Source organism: Podarcis filfolensis (assembly GCF_964270895.1).
Source record: "Podarcis filfolensis genome assembly, chromosome: 3".
NCBI lineage: Eukaryota > Metazoa > Chordata > Lepidosauria > Squamata > Lacertidae > Podarcis > Podarcis filfolensis.
Window position 1 is genome coordinate 106061384 of NC_139606.1, and position 21370 is coordinate 106082753.

At 45.4% G+C, this 21370-nt stretch overlaps 1 protein-coding gene and 1 long non-coding RNA gene across 5 annotated transcripts in view; one reads left to right on the forward strand and one right to left on the reverse strand.

The window, feature by feature from the left end:
* ARHGEF33 (Rho guanine nucleotide exchange factor 33) overlaps window positions 1–21370 on the reverse strand; it is a 28528-nt gene that overhangs the window by 2760 nt on the left and 4398 nt on the right. Inside the window, exons 3-15 of one of the 4 annotated variants that reach the window (XM_083605083.1) lie at window positions 16233–16282; window positions 14164–14328; window positions 12401–12522; window positions 11626–11765; window positions 10653–10697; window positions 9127–9351; window positions 8380–8509; window positions 6884–7016; window positions 6315–6398; window positions 5872–5955; window positions 4718–4866; window positions 3484–3648; window positions 828–1605 (exon numbers count right to left, since the gene is read on the reverse strand). In XM_083605083.1, coding sequence (XP_083461209.1) covers window positions 828–1605; window positions 3484–3648; window positions 4718–4866; window positions 5872–5955; window positions 6315–6398; window positions 6884–7016; window positions 8380–8509; window positions 9127–9351; window positions 10653–10697; window positions 11626–11765; window positions 12401–12522; window positions 14164–14328; window positions 16233–16282 — 2270 coding nt within the window. Of the gene's footprint in view, window positions 1–811; window positions 1606–3483; window positions 3649–4717; window positions 4867–5871; window positions 5956–6314; window positions 6399–6883; window positions 7017–8379; window positions 8510–9126; window positions 9352–10652; window positions 10698–11625; window positions 11769–12400; window positions 12523–14163; window positions 14329–16232; window positions 16283–21370 lie in introns of all 4 variants that reach the window. The other 3 variants (XM_083605085.1, XM_083605082.1, XM_083605084.1) reach the window with 3 other exon arrangements.
* Window positions 7890–10297, forward strand: LOC310758950. Its single transcript, XR_014546126.1, has 2 exons — window positions 7890–8358; window positions 10148–10297. It is a non-coding gene; the product is annotated as an uncharacterized lncRNA (long non-coding RNA).

Genomic DNA, 21370 nt, shown 5'->3' on the forward strand with positions numbered 1-21370 from the left:
ATGTTTATTTTTTTATATATGTTGGAAGCTGCCCAGAGTAGCTGGGGCATCCCAGTCTGTTGGACAGCGTATAAATAATAAAATTATTATCATCATCATTATTATTATTATTAAATAGGATAACCCTATTTTCATTGGAGAACTGTTGGAGGGTATGTTAAGCTGCCTTGAGTCCCTTTCAGGGAAAAAGGTGGGGCATTAATTAATGATAATTGTTAAGTACTGAAGTTCCCACCCTGGGCCAGCAGGGGGATACTGTAGATAGTTTTCACTCAGGTCCACATATGCAAATAAGGGATTGAAAGTGACGTTCAGTGATTGGATAGTTACAGAAAGTGTTACAGTTGCCTTGTATAAGCAGGCTGACTGAACCCTTTGGTTCAGTTCTGTTCTGGCCTCTGAATAAACAAGAGCTGTTTGAAGAATCGCTGTGTTGTCTGATATGTTCACCCACAACTTAACAATAATGATAATGATAGGGGACCTTCAGGTCACAGGTCTAACCCATTGCTGTCAACTTTTCCCTTTTCTTGCGAGGAATCCTATTTGGAATAAGGGAATTTCCCTTTAAGAAAGGGAAATATTGACAGCTATGGTCTAACCCCCGCACTCAAGTGTGCCAGCTTGGCCCCACAAGGGTGGGAGCCCGGGGCCATGGGTGCCATACAGCGTGCCTGGCCCTGGCATCGAAATTTGAATTTTCATGAATTTTGTGGGAACTCGGGGGACACCCAGGGCCCGCCCTCGCTCCTCCTCCTCCTCCTCCTCCCCCGTCGCTTAGACCCTGGCTAGGAAGCGCCGTTGCCCTTGCCTTTTGCTCTCCTTACTTCCAGAAAGCTGGGCTGGTCGCCCGCTCCTCTCGGCGGCGGGAAGTGGTGCCGCTGGGAGCTCCGGGAGGCGGCGGAGGGGGCGCCGTGAGCCGGGAAGCCCCTCTCCGTCGGGGCCGGCAGGCGGCTGCCGCTGCTGCTGCGGGTGCTGTACAGCCTGGTGCTGGCGATGCCTTCGGAGCCGCCGCCGCCTCCGCCGCTGCTGCGCGGGAACTCCTTGAGCGAGCGGCTCAGCTGCTTGCCTTTGCTGCGGAAAACCTCGCGCTTGTAGGTGCCGCTGGCCGGCGGCGGCGCCGCGCTCTTGGGCAGCGGCTGCAGCGTGCGCTCCGTCCTGCCGGGCTCGTTGGTGAAGTGGACGGGCCTCAGGAAGCAGATGTCGATGCTGGACTCGGACGAGGCCGGCGAGCACGCCTCGAAGGCGGGCAGGTTCCGCAGCGGCTCCACCTCCTCGTAAGGGTCTCCTCGGTACTCGAAGCCCTCGTAGTCCGGCGCGAAGCCAGAGCTGTCCTGCAGGAGGTCCGCCGCCGATGCCCGCCGACGGGGCCGCTCGCGGTTGCCGTCGGGGCCCGTCGAGGGAGGGGCGCCGCTGCCGCCGTACTCCAGGTCCGGGAGGGCGTGCAGGGAGGCGGCCAGAGCTTTTAGGTCGTGCTCGCTGAGCTGAGAGGGCGCCAGGCCGTGCTCGGGCCGCCGCCCGTCCGTTTCCCACTCGCAAGGGGAAGCGCCTTGCAGGCCCTCCAGGCCTTGTTGGGGGCTCGCTTTCATGTGGGACCTCGAGTGCCTTGGAAGGGAGACCAAACCAGTGTCGGATTTAGGTATAAGCTAAACATGCTATAGCTTAGGGCCCCACTCTCTTGGCGGGGCCCAAAAAAATTAAAGGAAAAAACAACAACAATTCCCAAAATATAAGATAAGAAACAAATAAAATACAGTGGTACATCTGGATGCGAACAGGATCTGTTCCATAGCCCTGTTCGCATCCTGAGGTGAACGCAACGCACATGTGCGCGGGTCACAATTCGCCGCTTCTGCACATGCACGTGACGTCATTTTGAGCGTCTGCGCATGCGCGAGCGGCAAAACCCGGAAGTAACGTGCTCCGTTACTTCCAGGTCGCCGCGGAGCGCAACCCGAAAAGGCTTAACCTGAAGCGACTTCAACCCAAGGTATGACTGTAAAACCTACATACAGCAACAGTGTTTTGTGTTGTGTAGACTCCTATGATGTAAGTAATGGGCCTCGCCTGCTAGCCTGCTCCCTAAAATATCACTGGTTTGCTCATTTCTATATATAGGGTGCCTACACTCCGCATGGACTGGTTCCATGGCAACACGTGCAAATGGCTTTAGATATCTATTAGGTCCATAAATTACCATATAGCATATATTCAACACAAAAACCAGCAACAATTTGTTGTTGGCAAAGGACAGCTGGACATATAAAGGGCCCCATTACCTTCAGTAGCTTAGGGCCTCATCAAATCTAAATCCAGCCCTAGACCAAACATAAGCTGTTGAGGAAAGTTTGGACTGGAAACACTCCAGGTAGCCCCAGTTTTGGGGTCGAGAGCTTGCCCTATTTTATATACTTTGCTGCATCATGAAAGACATGTCGCAGCAGTTTGCAAGCAACATAGAACAATATGGGAGCACCCTAGTCGTCAAGTGGTTTACAGATAACTAAGCAAGAACCCCAACATTCTGGTCTTCAATGTTATGGGTGAGCGCCAATGTTAGTCATCCTCAGAGCAGACCCTTTGATTTCAGTGCATCTACTCTCAAGTCCATCCTTAATTTGGCTCTATTCAAAGCGCTTCTCAGCGCTGCCAGAGTAAACCTCCCTTGCACTCTGCCAGCCTTCGGCACCTTACATCAGGGGAACAAACCTACCCCCCCCCCCAAAAAAAACCTTTTATGAATAGTTTTGGATAGGTGCCTACCTCAGCCTGAGCTATTACAGCTACAAAGAGAAGTGGATGCAGTAATCATTAAATACATACAATTCTGCTGAAATTATGTGAAGTAAAACAATAAAGGAGTCCTAAAAGTGACCAACAGCCAATTGAGGGAACCGGATAAGTGCCCTTCCACAGCTGGGGAGGAAGGGAACTTACGCTGTCACGGTTACCCTACTTCACTCACTGAAAGACCCACAGCCACAGGCAATGGTTGTCTGGCCAGCAGTTGTTAAGGGCAGTGGAGAATCTTTAGGATCCAAAGCCCTCTGGTTCTTCCTCCCTTGCAAAATGCACCCTCAATTATTCCAGCCCTGGTGTACTGACTGCAATGGGAAAGGGAATGGAAGGAAAGAAGCAAAAGGCCTGGAGCAAAAAGCTGCCCCACACACAGCCAGCACAGTGAGCCGGCTGGGCTTAGGAAGCGCCAGTACAGTAATTCTGCCATGGAACCTTCTCATCCTGCAGTAGGGTCACTCAGATGCTGCTGTAATGCTCTGTGAGCCAGTGTGGTCTAGCGACCAACAGTGTTGGGCTAGGGCTGTGGGAAACCTGGGTTCAAACCCCTTCTTGGGCCATTTGCGGAATCTCAGCCAAATCTAAGGATAAAATATGGGGAGGGAGAACCATGCACCACCACCACCACAAGCTCCTTGAAGGAAAGGTGGGGTATCAGTGTAATAATTAAAAGAGCATTGCACTCACATGGCCGTTGTTCCAGAAGTCGGGGCTGATGGGAACAGTTGCATGGCCTCTTCAGAGTGGATTCCACTGTCGCGGATGGAAGTAGCGCTAAGCGTTGGAGACGCATCTTGGCCAGCGCTGGCGCATAGAGAAGCTAGACCTTTGTATAACTTTCCGAAGGAAGATCTAGTGGAATCAAGATATAATACCACCATCAGTCAAACCATGAGGACCAGCTTTTACAAATGGCAGCCTGTTATTCCCACGTTCATTGCAGCAGTGGATCATTTCATTCATACTTGTGCTGTATTGTTTCTACAGCTTTGTGATGTAATACCACAAATTTGGTTTGGGGCACACATTCAGCTTGTGAGAACTTAATTTTTCATTGACTGATTAGAAGCATGTTCCTAGGCCTCATGGCTATGGAGTTACATTTTTAAAAAGCCAAAAATCTGAAGCACTAGGGCTGACAATTCACTTTAGGAAATAAATTGTTTGCATTTTATGCACATCTTTACTTACAATACAGAAAGACTTTAAAACTTTCACAGAACTTCAGTGTATACGTGGCTTTAAAGGATTGAACAGTTGACAGGTAGTTAATTAGCTGCTCCCTCAGTCCATTTCAAAGGGTCATAATCATGAACCAAATTCCATACAACACTTCAGCAGTGTATTATACCTCCTATATGAGTATATGTTTCAAGCTGAAGAAATATACTGCTTTCTGAGGGTGGCCAAAACAACAACAAACAAACAAACCTCCACCTGCTGCATAGAAGTTAATGAAAAGCAAGATTTGTGCTTAAAACAGCTTTTAGGGCACTGAGAAAGGTGCAAGAAGCAACTTCTTCAAGGAACAGACTCATTCTGGTGTTGAAAGCTTGTTCTGAAAGTCATAGGCCATGTGTTCCTCAAGGAATAAACAGGGGCAGAAAGTGTCGGTGCCTGGTGAACCTCTCTGTTCCCAAGCCTGTGATTCGCACATTGTGCTCATGCAAGGAGGGGCAGCTGCAAGGGACAATGAGCAGAAACAAGGTCCAACCATTCTTTTCACGTGGTCCCACCCATCCAGGCCATTTCTGATATCTCTTTATACCCCTAGACTCCACACCAGAAGTGATCCGTAGCTGAGGGATAAATGATCAGGGAGGGAGGGTGGACACATACTCCAACTTTTCTTACAGCAGAACTTTGCTCTTCTTTGCCTGTACCTAATCAAAATAGAAGGAAGCAGCCCCTTTTCACTCACTTTCTCAGCTTCTTCCGCTTCTGTATCAGCAGGTCTTCGTTGCACTGGAAAAGAAGGCTGTGGTGCGAGATGAACACTCGCAGGCGCTGTACACTAACCAGAAGGAGGTAGTAATCGGGGTGCTCTTGTTCCGTGTACTTCAGGATATTCTGGCGCAGAAGGAAGAGAGCCACACTGAATCACATCCTCCTCTCTGCCCATTTAGTAAAACAGCATGAAACATCCTGAACGCTCTACACCAGGGCCTATGCATGACCGTACAAAGGGTGCTGCAGTACCTTGGAAGGTTCTAATCATTGACTCATCCTTGTCACTAGGGAGTGCCTTCTACCAGCTTCAGCTGGTGCACCAGATGTGGCCATTTGTGAACAGAGATAATGTGGCCACAATCATCCATGCCCTGGTAACCTCAATATTTTAGCACTGAAATGCACTCTATGTGGGGTTGCCTTTGAAGTTATTCCCAAAGTTGTGGTTAGTAAAAAAACAACAACTACTCTAAGACTGCTGTGCAGAGCTCACTGTCATCATCGTTTATAGTCGAAACAAAATTTAAAAAGTTCCTTCCGGTAGCACCTTAGAGACCAACTAAGTTTGTTATTGGTATGAGCTATTGGTATCTGAAGAAGTGTGCATGCACACAAAAGCTCATACCAATAACAAACTTAGTTGGTCTCTAAGGTGCTACCAGGAGGAATTTTTTTTATTTTGTTTTGACTATGGCAGACCAACACGGCTACCTACCTGTAACTAGAATCGTTTATAGTGTTAGGCATGTTGGAGAACTTGAATGAAAACTGAAATATGTTGCTGGTGTTTGCACCCATGTCCAGAATGGAAATACAGCAAATACAATCGGCATGCACTATTGTTGTTGTGTTCAGTCTCCAAACAATATATAATTTAATATTTTCTTTTTAAAAATGCATTGCACTTCCTTTGCATTATATAACGATAGCAGAATAAATTAAGTACGTAATTATGTAAAATTTTGCCAAAGTGGAAATTAGATTAATAACATAGGTAACATAGCTTTTTTGTCAGAAGCCAAGCTGTAGCAGAACAGAAACAGCACTGCAATGCAATGGTTCTGGAGCAGAATAAGAAACTGATGTCGTCTTATATTGCCAACACTGATCCTCATTAGATCTTACCTGTAAATGAAGGAGGTATTCAGGAACACGCTGGACAATATGAAAGAAGAATATGTAAATATCAGACTTAATTTCTTCCTCAATCTGTCGGCAAGAGAAGATAAAGAAGAAAAGATCATTTGTACTGAAATGTTTATATACCACCATTTATAAGAACATCTCAAGGCAGTTTACAATAAAATCCATTTAAAATGCAATAAACAAACATTAAAATAAATTCGGCAGCATAAATATAGTCCAGAGTGAAACACAAGGGGTAAGAGCGCTTAAGTCAGTTAATCTTACAGCTTGTTATCCAACTAATGTGTCCTGTCAGCGCAAAAAAGTGAAGAGGGAAGACCCTCTTTACAGAATCTGTATGGGTCTGGATCAACACCAACATGACTAAAAACCTGCTCAACGCACACAGATGTGACAGTAGTTCAAGATGCACCCAAACTCACCTCCTTCACAATCACCACATGGATCAGCGAAATGCACTCAGGCAAGTCTCTCAAGCAAGCAACATAATAATCCAAAAATCCGTTCTGAAAAGCAAATGAGAAACATCTCTTGAGAATCCTTATGTGTGTGACAGACACACGGACCCCCTGATTCCACCTGACTCTGTTTGATAAACACGGACCAAGGCAGCGATTCAGCACTGAAATATCCCCGAGGCAAAATCATGGATCTTTTCCACAAAAGGTGGAAATGCTTCAGTATTAACCTGTCTCCCCCCCCCTCCAAAAAGCATCTAAAAACAACTGCAAGAGATAATATAGAATCCACATTTCTCTGACTCAATAAGTGCCACCTGACCTGTTGGACACCTCAACATTAGGCTCTAAAGTTAGAAGCTTGTTCGGGGGGAAAGTAGATTAGATATGATATGATAATGTAATGTGCTTAGTTCTTGAGGGAGGGGCAACATACATGTACAATTCATTCCGCTGGTCCAAAATGGCCCAATTACTGTACTTCAACAATGCATTCCTCTCCTGCTCCCCATATTTTTCCCTCACACATGTACCTCATCGTTGGTTAGCTTGAGAAAGATGTCTCCCAGGATTCCTTGGCGCGGCCAGCTCAACACTCTCTCCTGCAGGGCATGAAGTAAGTCCACATGCTGCTGGACCAAGTATCGAAGAGAATTGGGGACAAAACTGCAACCAGGAAACAGCGGGAACGGCATTTTGAAGAGCCATTAACAAACAGAAGAAATGCACTTAAAAACACTACCCAGCCTGCTAAATATACACATGGCCGAAGCCGTGAGAAGGTATCTGAGAGACAATTCAAGATGCTGATTTTGACTTAACAATGAAGTAGACTTGATGTTGGGTTGGGGGGGGGGAATCTGATTGGACCTCCCAACTTTTGTTTTCTCACAACGTTGTAGACCCCTCCAGCTATTTTAAATTGAAGCAGTGGCACTGGTATTTAATCCTCTTCCCACCCCCACATCACTTTCCTGAGCTATACCCTCTTGGTTTTGACCTTTAAAGCCCTATGCGGCCTAGGACCCACGTACCTACGGGGCCGCCTTTCCTGGTATGCCCCGCGGAGGACCTTAAGGTCCACAAATGACAACACTTTGGAGGTCCCAAGTCGCAAGGTGGTTAGATTGGTCTCAACTAGAGCCAGGGCCTTTTCAGTACTGGCCCCGACTTGGTGGAACGCTCTGTCACAAGAGACTAGGGCCCTGTGGGACTTGACATCTTTCCGCAGGGCCTGCAAGTCAGAGCTGTTGCGCCTGGCCTTTAGTTTGAACACAGTCTGACCCTTATGTTTCCCTCCCCTTATGGTCTTGATTTATCGGCTACTTTAAAATGAGGCTGCATTTTAAATTGCATTTTAACCTGTATTTTAAATTGCCCCCCCCTTTTCCCCCATTATGTTTTTACCGTGATTTTATTTGTGTTAGCCACCCTGAGCCCGGCTCTGGCTGGGTATAAATAAAAATTATTATTATTATTATTATTATTATTATTATTATTATCATACCTTCAGCAAAAAAAAAACCCAACTATTCCAGATTAGATCTGACTAAGGATGGATAAATTTGCCCATTTCAGCCCTTTTAAGGTTCTAATTCTCTCCACACTTCTGCAGCGGAATGACTTCCCCTCAGGTATGTGTGTCATAACTCATGGTGGCTGTTTCACCCTCAACTTTGGGTCTAATTGTGGCCACAATGGACGTGAGCAGGACAAGTCTGGTAGTGGCTGTTGAGCAGCTCCTAGGGCAAGATGGGAGTGTTTTCAGCCACCTGAAGCCACTGGAGACAATGCCTGCTAAGCAGCTGGAGATGATCTCTGTCTGAAGAGGACAAAGGGCGCTCCATTATCAAAAAGAGAGCATGACCAGCTAAAGCAGGAAATGGATGCCTGGTTTATGAAGGCAAGAGCAAAGTTGAATGGAAAGGGAAGGCTGGAAAGAGGGAAAGGGCAGCAGGGATCCAACACAGCAGCTGGCACATTTAAAGAAAAGCATCGTTGCCCAACAGTAAGTACAATTAGTAAATACCTTCTATCTTTGGAGTTCCTTTTCACATCCTGTCCATACAACGTGGCTTTAATTTTGAGGACCTGGGTGAGGTTCACAACATACTTCCTTTCCGACTCAAGTAAGTCCAAAGCGATATTCTGCCTTTTAGCTTTGGAGAAGCAAAACAAAAATGATTTGGTGTTATTAATTATTGTAATTATGCACTCGTATCTGGACAAGGTGTCATTCCAAGAAGAAAAAATCGAGCAAGCAGAAAACGAAGACCCAATTCCTTTATCAGTGACTCAGGGGCCAAATGTAGGCCTCCAGGCTGACTATGCCCATGCCAGGCCCCTCCTCAGCCCTGCTCTGCACCCTCCTTGACTGCTTTTGCCTGGCTGGAATTTGCCTTTGCGATAATGCTCGGAAAGAGGGAAATAATTCCAAAGGAATGTGACTGCAGAGTAACGTTTTCACTGCTGCTTGCACTGAAGTACCACCAGCTTGGTAGCACCGTAAGAAGTCAGAAGCCATTAGGCTAGATTTCAAACGAACCCTGAGTTCAGAAGCTACTGCAAGGATTAGCCATTTCAAATCCTGCTCTACAGATTACAGCAATGATTTATTCAAATTCCTCAATAGTATCTAGCCAGGGGTAGCTCACCAGTGCTCCAACAGATATTGTTGGACTGGTAGGAGTTGTAATCTAGCAATGAACGGGGGCCACAGGTTCCTCGTCCCTCCTCTATAGCCTTTTTGCTTTCTAGCCACTACCTTTATTCTCACCTGCAATAGACGGTTCCCGCAGTGCATTCTCCATTGAGCTATAGCTACTGGGACCTAGTTCCTTCTGCCTGTCACTCTGGTCCTTTGAAATATGTTCACCAGCCCAGTCTTTACTGTCCTTGGGCTGCTTCCACACTGTGGATGATGACTGGCCCTTTGGCTGAGCATCAGCAGACGAGGAAGCTCTGAGGTTCTCTTCCGTCTCCAGATTTGTACCGGTTAACCCTAGGAATTAGAACAGGTGGTCAGTGGGACCAACAGGCGCATCCTTAATGGCCACTTGGCCCATCAGGCTGGTCGAAAACCCATAGCGAAAGACGCTGGACTGCTGCGTGATGGCTCTGAAACCAGTGCGCTCATTTGGAGCAAAATGGTGACTAGTCATGCTCTCCCCTCCATTGTTGGAGGCAGAATGACTCTGTGTATACCAGCTAGAGGGAATCAAAAGTGGGGAGGGTGCTGTTGCACTCTTGTCCTGCTTACGGGCTTTCCAATGGACATCTGATTGTCTGACGTAAGAGACAGGATGCTGGGCCTTTGGTCTAATCCAGCAAAGCTCTTCTTGTGTTCTTATGTGTGCCAGAAGAGCTTAAAAGAGAGAGGAGCAATCTGGACGTAGCTTAGGAACGAGAGCAGGAGGACATATGAAATTGAAATACTTTATTGTCACTTGTACAACTTGTATACAGTGAGATTACACGATCACCCCCCCTCAGCTCTCTTAGTCTTAATTCCCCTCGTTTACTGACGCACACCCACCAAACCCGAAAGTCAGTTGCCCTGTTGTTATATTTTCATTCAGCAGCCTAACAGCCCATGGATAGAAGCTGTTCTTTACCCTGTTGGTGCGACTAATCATGTTTCTATATCTTCTGTCTGAGGGAACAAAGTGCCGGCCAGGGTGTGAATCATCCCTGAGAATTTTCCTCACTCTCCTGAGGCAACGTTCTTCCGCTATTTCATCCAGCAGATTAACGGGACAGCCCATAATATCTTGTGCTGGATTCACCCCCCTCTGTAGGCACTTCCTATCAGATTATGTCAAACCAGCGTACCACACCGTGATGCAGTATGAAAGGAATATGGTGAATATGGTGAACAGTTCTAGAGCTCCACTGCCACGTCTTGTGGTAGTGAGTTCCACAAGTCAATAAAGGACCCTTTGAAATCACCTTGTCATTACATGTCTCTTAATAATCGGTAACAACGGAGCAGCAGGGTGGCCTTCTGGCAGCTGCATTGCATTCACCAGGACAGGGAGAGGGCAGGGCAGGGCGATGGCAAGGTCAGGGGAGCTCTGGATGGGCAGAGTTGCTCCCCTGCAGGTGTTGTGTATGCACCTGCAGCATACTGGTGATGCCAACCCAGCACTCCCCCAACCTCACCACTGCCCTGTGCCCCCATTCTGGAGAATGCTGTGCTCCCTCCTCAAGTACCACTTGCTGGTTAGGAATATCTGCCAAACAGGGAATATTCGGGAGCAGAAATTGATTAACAACAAAAACCACCCCTCCAAGTGCACCAACCTTTCATGCTGCCTTCTCCTAGTGCCATGGGCCTGCAGTCAGAGACTAAGCAAGAACAGGAGAAATTTTAGTTATTTGTAAAGGAAGATGAGTAAAGCAAGCTTCACCTAGAGATCTAAAGTTAAACATTGAGGAAAGTGCTTTGAGGATGTCTAGTTTTTCAAAAATTTAAGGTACTGCGGGGGGAGGGTGGTTTTTTTTTTAATGTAGTCTATCCATCTGACTGATAGCTCAGTCAGTAGAGCATGAGACTCTTAATCTTAGGGTCGTGGGTTCAAACCCCACATTGGGCAAAGAGATTTCTGCTTTGCAGGGGGTTGGACTTAATGACCCTTGTGGTCCCTTCCAACTCTATTTTTCTATGATCCTATGATCTGTGGTTGCTTCCAAATAAGCCATTTTTTCTCAGGATTTTTTTCTTTTTACATAATGTGTTTGCTCAAATTTTACAGAGGATTCCGTGCTGCTTCCAGGAGGGTCATTCCTACCGCTTCTGAACCATTGTCTTTCCCTTATAAACAACAATATATTGTCCCTTTTCTGTGTACAACCTGGTATTTTCTGTCCAATCAGTGGGAATGATGCAGCCGCAGACATTTGCAGCTCAGTAGCCATTCACTGTAACCCATGAGGTGGGTGTCCCTTTATAACCTCATTTTTAGTTTTTCAATGGACTCCTTAATTATCCCTAACATTTCTGTCTCTGTTTCTCATTTTAATGAAAGGGAGTTAATAGCACAATAGCCAGAGTTGCTAAACCTTTGGCCCCACAGAAACATTTGTAAATGGGAAAAACCATTCTGGGCCCTGTACCATCTGAGGAAGACGCCTTTACCTGCTGAATGGCAAGGTAGGATCTCATGAAAGTGAAAAATCTCAGGTGGGGAGAGGGAGGAGAAGGTGTTAAAATATTGTCAGCTGCCTTGAGCATACAGGATAGGGTAGGGTAGGGTCGATCAAACAAAATAACTACCTTTCTCGTACGTTGCGTTATGCAACAGCTTTACAAAATCTTCATTAATCAAAACTGGCTCCGGAAGGTTTAGTGATCGAAAGGGACTTCCTTGTAGAGGTGTAGGGACTGTTTGCGACCCGTGCTCCTCCTTCTGTATTCTTCTGAGGCAAAAATAAAATAAAAGCAAGACTACCAGAACATACATTTGGGAAACACACATTTGTTTTAAGGCATAAGAATTTACAAAAGTTAAATGTAAAAACAAATAATATATCTCTTGTTTCAAACACACTGTCACAATCTTACGTAGTATATTGAAACTAGAATTCTATGAGTAGGTCATGAAGAGGGGAAAACATAACAAGAGCAGAGCACAGCTTGTTTCTGACACATTAGCATAAGGGAGGTAAGAAAATAAGGAAAATAATCAAGAAGAGCCTGGGTACTTCTTTTCTTTTCTTGGCTGGGGCTACTACTTCATGCTAGCAGTTTTAGTTATAATACCTCTTTGCAAGACTGTTTGCATTTCTAATTAAAAGCTGAATGTTGTGTTTCTGCTGATTGAAGATCTTTTGCTAAAGCCCAATGCATTTTACAACTTGAATTTATTATAGAAACATCTATTCTATTACTGTCAGTTGATCTGAATAAACTGGACTTTCTGAGGGGTATGACTTGGGGGACTGCCAGGAGGAGCTGATGCACTCCAAAAAATCTACCCTGCAGCACGGAGGGGAGGGGAGAGAACCAGTTACACAGGGATTTGAAGAAGGTTTCGTCTACAATCACTTACTTTGCTTTCAGCTTGCGAGATTCTTTCCGCTTCTCCTGCTGCAGCTGTTCAATCTTCTGCTGCATTTCCTCCTGTTTGGCACTGATTTCCTCAATCATGGACTTGGCATCACTGAGCTCATCCTGATTAAAAGGACAAATGATAGCAACATATGTTAAGAACAGTAGATCTTTTCCTGAAGCATCTTGAACATACAAGTGCATGTGCAGAATTGGGGTGCAATATCCTAACCTTACAAAATGCAAACAACTATGGATTGATTGATTGATTGATTTACCAGAAGGTACAGTATTGTTGTTGTTGTTTTTTGAAAAAGTGCTGTTATTCTCACTGAGGCTAATGAATGGCCAAACAGAACAGTGTGCCTGTGGTACTTAAGTACAAAAAGAGTTGTTTGCATGTATCTGGAGTCCTTTCACCTCATAAAGAGTGAGGGCAAGTTTAAAATTAGAGAGGGCAGCTAGCTTGCAGCTTGTTTCTTCTATTGCCCTGCATGAGACTTCCGCTTTGCCCAGTCTCACGAAGGACAAGGATTTAGGAGTCAAGGTTTATAACAGTGAGGTATAGCACCTTGGTAATACTAATCTGGAATAACACAAGGGAACAAAATCAGACTAGATTGCTGTTCTAATGTGCTTATTGCTGATTACCCCCAAATAGAGGCAGATGGGGCTCATCAACCTGGGAAGGTAGCCCATCAAGGAGAAGGAAAACTCTGACCCTAAACCTCCACTGCCTTGTGGGATATCTTCGGGAGAAGAAAAGGCTAAGCAGTAACCAGGGGTCAGCAAACGTTTTCAGCAGGGGGCCGGTCCACTGTCCCTCAGAACTTGTGGGGGGCTGGACTATATTTTGGAGGGGAAAAAATGAATGAATTCCTATGCCCCACAAATAACCCAGAGATGCATTTTAAATAAAAGGACACATTCTACTCATGTAAAAACACATTGATTCCCGGACCGGACCAGATTTAGAAGGCGATTGGGCTGGATCCGGCTCCCAGACCTTAGTTTGCCTACCCATGGAGTAAACCCTACACAAATCCAGAGTGGAGTCCCTAAAATAGTTGGATGGCGTCTTGTACACCTCTTTCTGGAAACTTCTGCAGCTAAGCTGGTGCCAAGCATATTACTCTGCTTTCCTCTGGACCACATCAGTGAGGCTGGAGGTGGGGGGGTCATCATCTGGGCAGTCCAGGATCTCCATAAACACCACCCAGGCTTGCACCCCCAGACTTGCACTGAAGGTCATTTTGGTGATGTTGACACTGTGGTTTGACTTCACCCCCCGCCCAGAAGGAACACTCCATTGTCTCTCGAGACGGATGGATGCCAACAAGAACTTAATATGTTCAGAATACATTGGGGAATATGCCTGGCAGTAATTACCATATTTTTCGCTCTATAAGACGCACCAGACCATAAGACGCACCTAGTTTTTGGAGGAGGAAAACAAGAAAAAAAATATTCTGAATCTCAGAAGCCAGAACAACAAGAGGGATCGCTGCGCAGCGAAAGCAGTGATCCCTCTTGCTGTTCTGGCTTCTGGGATAGCTGCGCAGCCTGCATTCACTCCATAAGACACACACACATTTCCCCTTACTTTTTAGGAGGGAAAAAGTGAGTCTTATAGAGCAAAAAATACGGTAATTTACTGCAGCCAGTATTTCTGCATTCTACATGTGCTAGACGTCTCTCTCTGCTTCAAGCAGGCTTAATTCCCTCCCTTGAAAAAGGGGCTGGTTGTCAATGGACACGGCCTACCTTGAAACAATTAAGAGAGTTCTTCATCTCTGCCACTTTCTCCTCCATGGCACAGCGGCAGCTTTGGACCTTCTCCTCAAGAGCATACTCTCCATGCTGGATCCTTGATAGTTCCTGCATTGCTTCGGTGAAACCGGTTTTCAGTTCAGAAGCCAGAGCCTGCAACTAAATGAACCAGAATTCATGATCATCGCTAATGCTGCAGAAATGGATTACATAAGAACAAATAAAACTGCTTTATAGAATATTTGCCCATCTAACTCCATACTGTCTATATTGACTGGCAGCAACTCTCCAGGGTTTCAGGACTGAACTAGAGACCTTTTGCAAGCAAAGCAGATGCCTTATTACCACTGAGCTTATAGTCCCCGCCCCCCGACCCTTTATTTTTTATTATAAATGCCAATCTTCCACTTTAACCTCAGATTTAACCTCTCTGCTCCCCACCTGTGTCTCTTTCTCCTGACACTTGAATACCCTTCCACCCTGATTTTACTCACTGATTTTTATTGATTCTTTATTACATTTCTATTACATTTCTCCCACAGGAGACCCAGGTGACAAACACACAAAAGAAATCATTACATGTTTTAAAACTGTGAAAGCATCTTAAAAACAGCTCCAATACAGATGTAGTCTGGAAAAGACCTCTACTTAAAAGGCTTGTTGGATGAGGAAGTCGTCTCTTTCAGCAGGCACTGAGAAGTCAGTGGAAACAGAACAGGGGCATTACGTTCAAGACACACTTGTTCCTCTTGCCTCTTCCCAAATTAGCCTCTTTCCCTTATTCCTTTCCTGTCCTCCACAATGTGCCTTGTCTCTACCTTTAGATGCAATTCTGCATGCAGGACCTGCTTCAGTCTTTAATTTTTGTACGCTGCCTATATGTTTAAATAAACAGCAATATTATGAAATAAGCTCTTACTGACAAGCAATATTATTACATTTCCCCTTATTGCTTTTATTTTGTTCTTTTATTCGACAGAATCCTGTTTGCTTTTTAGACATACAAACAATATCTGTTCCTAGACCGATAAATAAACAAAGCATTGACAATGTCCCCCATTGAGGAAGCCCTGATCCTTGAACATTCATACCATGTTCCTTCCAAACGAATACCTTAAAAAACCTGGCTCCATGTTTCCAAGACTATGAGGACCAGAAAGAGAACCATTCCCCCCCCACCCGTAATCTGCAAATGCTAAGAGAGATCTCCTTAGATCTTGACCAGGCCTGAACCTCTTGTGACCTACCAAGCCAAACATGGCAGACACCTGCTCTTGCATCGGGGGTAGAGAACTTCTTTAGCCCAGGGGGTGGGGTCAGATTCTCATCTAACCCTAACCCACCCCATGCGGGCCAAGTTTGCCAGGTGGGTGGAGCTGCCTGCCTGTCAATCAAATGACATCGCAGTGATGTCCTATGAACATTTTTTACCACAGGGGTCTTTGGAAGCTAGGGTTGCCACCTTTGGTCGGGCAAAATATGGAACAGGGTGGGGAGAGGGGGATATTCTCAGTATTTTTGAGCCCCAGAGGCATTTCCTAAACAGGGAGTTTATCTTTTGGAAGTATGATCCGGATATAAAATCTGGAAGTCCTCTCAGAATATAGATAAATTGGGGAATGATATTCATTTTGAGAGCATTCACCTTTCCCCAAAGGGTAAGGATTAATGACTCCCACTTATCAATGTCTAACTCTCTGCACTCTTAACAAACTACAGTTGCCAGGATTCCATGCAGGGAAGGCATGACTGTTTTAACTGATATGATACTGCTTTAAATGTAAAATGTAAATGTGGCCTAAGACTTCATGAAAACAAAACCAGAATGTAATATTTATTCCGGATTATTTAACCCCAAATTGAAGAAGGGTTAAGTATCAGAGCATCTGTTGAAGTGCCTTTTCAATGTCAGATATTTTGGGGAGCTATTAATAGCATTAAGGTTTTAAACCAAGTCTCTGTGGCTAGTCTGATGTGTTATGATTTTTTTACATAGAGTTATCAAAAGCCTCGCTAATTCCTTAAATGTTTGGGATTATTCAGAGCAAGTTGCTCATTTTTACCTGGGCAAGCTGTGTTGCAGGGTTAATCACTGGCACAGTTTCAGTTTCTCCTGTGGGAATAAAGAGCTTCAGTCAATTAACGGGACTTATTAGGCTTGCTATATATAAAATGGGGGCATAGTGATTTGCAGTCCACTTTAGGTGGAAACCTGTCTCTTTTCTGGAACACAGAGTCCTGCTTTGAAGCTGCCACATTATAATAATTTTGCACAAGCTACCACAATTACAAGCAGAGGAATTTCAGCACCGAATTGTACCAATGGTTCAGTTTCACGTTATAGCTATGGAAAGCTATACATGTGCTATATATGATTAGTTAGGGGTTTAAAATGTGAAAAGCTATAGAATAACTGATTTTGTAATGTGTTAAGTGTTAAGTTGTGGGTGAACATATCAGATGACACAGCGATTCTTCAAACAGCTCTTGTTTATTCACAGGCCAGAACAGAACTGAACTGAAGGGTTCAGCCAACCTGCTTATATAGAGCTCCACCAGAATGCAACAGTAACCATTTTCTGTAACTATCCAATCACTGAACATCACTTTCAATCCCTTATTTGCATATGTGGACCTGAACTATCTACAGTATCCCCCTGCTGGCCCAGGTTGAGAACTTCAGTACATAACATTAAGAACATAGGAAGAGCCTACTGGACCAGGTGAATGGCCCATTTAGTCTAGCATCCTGTTCTCACAGCAGCCAACCAGATACCTGTGGGAAACTGGCAAGAGGACCTGAACACAGGAGCCCTCTCCTTGCCTGCGGCTTCCAGAAACAGGTATTCAGAATCAGTGCTAGCATAGCTAGTAGCCATTATGAGCTGTATCCTCCATAAATTTGTCGAGTCCTCTTTTAAAGCCATCCATGTTGTTGACCATCTACATAACGATGTGCTGCATATCTATTCAGTAAATATATTAATGGTAGTGTTGGCCCAAGACACTGTTGAATGCCTTTCCCCCTTTACTGTGATCCACGCGACGGTCACCTCCAGACTTGATTATTGTAACTCACTCTATGTGGGGCCGCCCTTGAGACTGACCCAGAAACTCCAGCGGGTGCAGAATGCCGCAGTGAGACTCCTTACGGGGTCCTCGCCGCAGGATCACATTCACCCAGTGCTATACCAGCTGCACTGGCTCCCGGTGAAGTACAGGATCAGGTTTAAGGTGCTGGTTTTAACCTTTAAAGCCGTATACGGCCTAGGACCCTCGTACCTATGGGACCCCTCTCCACGAAGGACCTTACTGTCTTCTAACAAAAACATCTTGGAGGTCCCAGGCCACAGGGAGGTTAGACTGGCCTCAACCAGAGCCAGGGCTTTTTCGGCTGTGGCCCTGATCTGGTGGAACGCTCTGTCACAAGAGACTAGGGCCCTGCGGGACTTGACATCTTTCCGCAGGACCTGCAAGACAGAGCTGTTCCACCAGGTCTTTGGCCAAGGCACAGTCTGACCCCCTCCTTCTGTAATCCTCATAGAACTCTAGCCCAATTAATTTGACTCTGAATTAATTTTAGAATGAATTGATTTTAGAATGCTGTGTTACTTTTATTGTTGTTAGCCGCTCTGAGCCCGGCTTCAGCTGGGGAGGGCGGGATATAAATAAATTTATTATTATTATTATTATTATTAGGCCTAGCACTCTTTTTTTATAAAAAAAAACCCTGCATGATTGATAGAAGAAAGGCATCATATAAATGTAAGCGGGAAAAGGGGCGGGGAATCACTTCCTGCCTTCAACTATAATGTAATAATATTAGAAGTGAGAGATTTCTTTTTGGGATAATCCAGGATCTGTTTTATCTAGAAGTGGTGCTGGACTTCTAACTCCAATGTGAATCCCAGCACATCAGCCCAGAGAGTACGTGTGGGCATGTGACTCTTCAGTAGTGCCATTGTTAACGATGGCACTTCCAAAATGGTGGCTCACATATAGTGACACCATCCTAGATGAGCTTCCCTCCTGCCAACACGGCTGATAGGTTCCTCAGTCACAAATTTAGGCTGCGATCCCAAATGCACTCACGCTTTTGAGTCAACATGCATAGGGCTGCAGTGTTATAATGGAGTTTACTACCCAAAATTTGCCACATTTGGACCATTGGCACGATTCAGCACAGCTGGTCTTCTATTCAAAGGGATCCCCACCCCTTTTTAAATAAAAGATTGCTCCTATCGGTTGGCTTTCTTGAATCCAATTTATTATTTTGTTTTTGCTCACCTGTGAACACAACTCAGTGCTTCGAGAACCTTAACAAACCCCACTTTACTGAATCCTGGAAATTGTAGTTACCGTATTTTTCGCTCTATAAGACGCACCAGACCACAAGACGCACCTAGTTTTTGGAGGAGGAAAACAAGAAAAAAAATATTCTGAACCTCAGAAGCCAGAACAGCAAGAGGGATCGCTGTGCAGTGAAAGCAGCAATCCCTCTTGCTGTTCTGGCTTCTGGGATAGCTGTGCAGCCTGCATTCGCTCCATAAGACGCACACACATTTCACCTTACTTTTTAGGAGGGAAAAAGTGAGTCTTATAGAGCAAAAATACGGTATTTTGGGAGGGGGGAGTTCTAAGAGAAGCCCAACTATCCTCACTAACTTACAGTTCCCAAAATTATCGCAGAGAAGCCATGACAATAAAATACACGTAAAATCAAATCTAGATCTGGCTGTGTGTAATTATCCACCTTCGGGAAAGGTGTGTGGGTATATTGGTGGGGTGGGGTAGGGGTTATTATTGAATTTGCCTTAACTGTGCATGAAATCTGGTTGTCTTTTACTTAGGACACTGAGACCCTGAGGTGATAACAGACTGCCTTTCATTATCTTAAACCTCAGAGGGCCTGGGTTTCCTTAGGAAAGCAGGACACCTCTGTAACTCTTTGCTTACATGCTGATGCCGTCTTTCAGTCAGAGATGAAGTAATTTCTGAGTGAGAGGCAAAAGTAGGAGACAGAAAACAACAGTTTATCTTTCTAGTCTTCTTCCACAGCTGCTATTTAATAAATAAAGGGGGGGGGGGGAAACAAGCATGCCGTATCACATTTAGTTTGACCCTGACTAAATGAGAAGTAAGACACACAAGCCACTGCTCTACCATAATAGCACAAGAAAGGCAGCATGAAGTAAACACCTGAAAAATTAAATCCTTCACTGCTGATCATTTTTAAACACCTGCCCACACCAAGGGAACACACAACACGGATGACAGGGCTGGGTACCAGTTTTGTCTAACTCTTCCTGTGACACCAAATGAGCACTTTTACTCCTTGGAGGGCATCAGTTAATTCAAAGCATCCTGAAATTAATTTCCACTTCAGCTAGTACTAGGGAATGGGGCTTGCAGGATGCACAGTTATAATCTTATATAACCGTTAAAAAAATAAGCACCTCCTGTCCGTGCCTCCCAACCATTTCTTGTGAAGCAGTGCCATTTAATTCTAGAAATAATGCTCCTTTTTCTCAAATAGAAATTAGACCCTGCCATGCTCAGAGCTATACCATGTGGTTAGAGTTCCATTTGAAAAGTCCAGTGAGGTAAGACCAACAGCTGCGACTGTTCATTCGGTCTATTTTGACATTTCCATGCACAGCACTACAAAGAGCACACAGGCCTGTTTGTAGCACATGTGAATATTGTCATATAAAATGTACACATCTAGCCAACAGAAGCATAACACTGTAAATGATTTTCCTGCCTCTTCTAACTGTTTTGGGAATCGCCACAAATTTAACTTACTGGGGTTGGAGGAGAGACACTCGGTGTCAAGCGTAGTTGTTTTCTTCAAAATTAGGCCATAAGTGCTCATAGTCAAATTAGGTGCACCCATTTGTGCAATGAAAAGTTACAGCCCCTCCAGATGTCCTTGTGTTGTCTGGGCTCACAGACAGCTATATCTGACCATACAGTCAATATAATTGGCATCAGCAGAAGTTTTGAGGTAATTATACTGCTTTGTCTGCAATAGCTGTATGTCCCAGAGCTTCCTGCTGAAATCCCATAACTTTTCATACCACAAAAGTTCTGGGCTTTCATTTTGCTTTTTCTCTCACTTTTATCACACTTAAGGGAAAGAACGACCCTCCAGACAGGAGGAATCCAGTAACCTTGGGGAAGCAATGCAGAACAACTAATAAAGCTGAATGAAGTGTGGATGATCCAGTTTAAATCCACTGATAATGCACCATTATTGCATCAGTGGCATTTGTGATGGCCTGGGACTCGGGCTCGGAATCGGAGGAGTCTCAGTCCGCACCGGATCCTCTGCCTCAGGCGGCATCTGAACCAAGTCTGGGGCTGGATTCTGAAGAGCCCCAGTCTGCAAAGGTTCCCCTGCAACAAGCACCAGCTGGGCCAAGTCAGGGGCCTGAGCCTGCCCTGCCTCCAGATGCGGGGATTACCTCATTGCTGGGCAATCACTTACAGCTGCTCCACTACCAGTTGGGTCAGGAGAGGCTGAGGCGGCCTCTGGGTCTAGTAACCCACCGACATCTCCCGAGCTGCAGAGACTCAGGTCTGAGAGAAGGAGAGACCTGAGTACTCGCAGGAGGAGTGCTTGCCTTTGGGCGAAACAGGGAGGTGAGTCGCTGGGGGATCAGGACTGGCCGTTACCCCGACAGAGATAAAAGGCTGCCGGACCCCACCCCAGGTTGCGGGAGCAACATTACTGCTTGCTGGAACCTGCCTGAGACCCTGTGCCTGACCTAGCCTGGTTTCCTGCCTTGGCCCTGTTACACTGACTTCTTGTGGAAATCCTGGATTCGGGACCGGACCTGGACCGTGTAGCTTGGGTTAACCCCCGGGCCCAGCACATCATTGTTGCAGAATACGCCCACCAAAACAAAGCATTTGGAAAAGGGGCTTGTAAGAATTCAGCCAGAAGCTATGTAACACACTGATTGGAAACAAAGCAGTATGTCTGCCCAAAACTTTTCCAGGCAAAAATTGAAAGCAGAAAGCACCCCAATAACATCATGGGAACAAACCATAATGAATGCACAATAAATCAGCACCTGGAGGGGCCCTTTATGAACTGCACTGTTGAAATCAGTTCAGTGTCTAAGTGGGGCTCCCACGTATGAGCTATCTGCACATCAGGGTGCTGTGTTTCTATAGGCTACGCAATGGGATTATT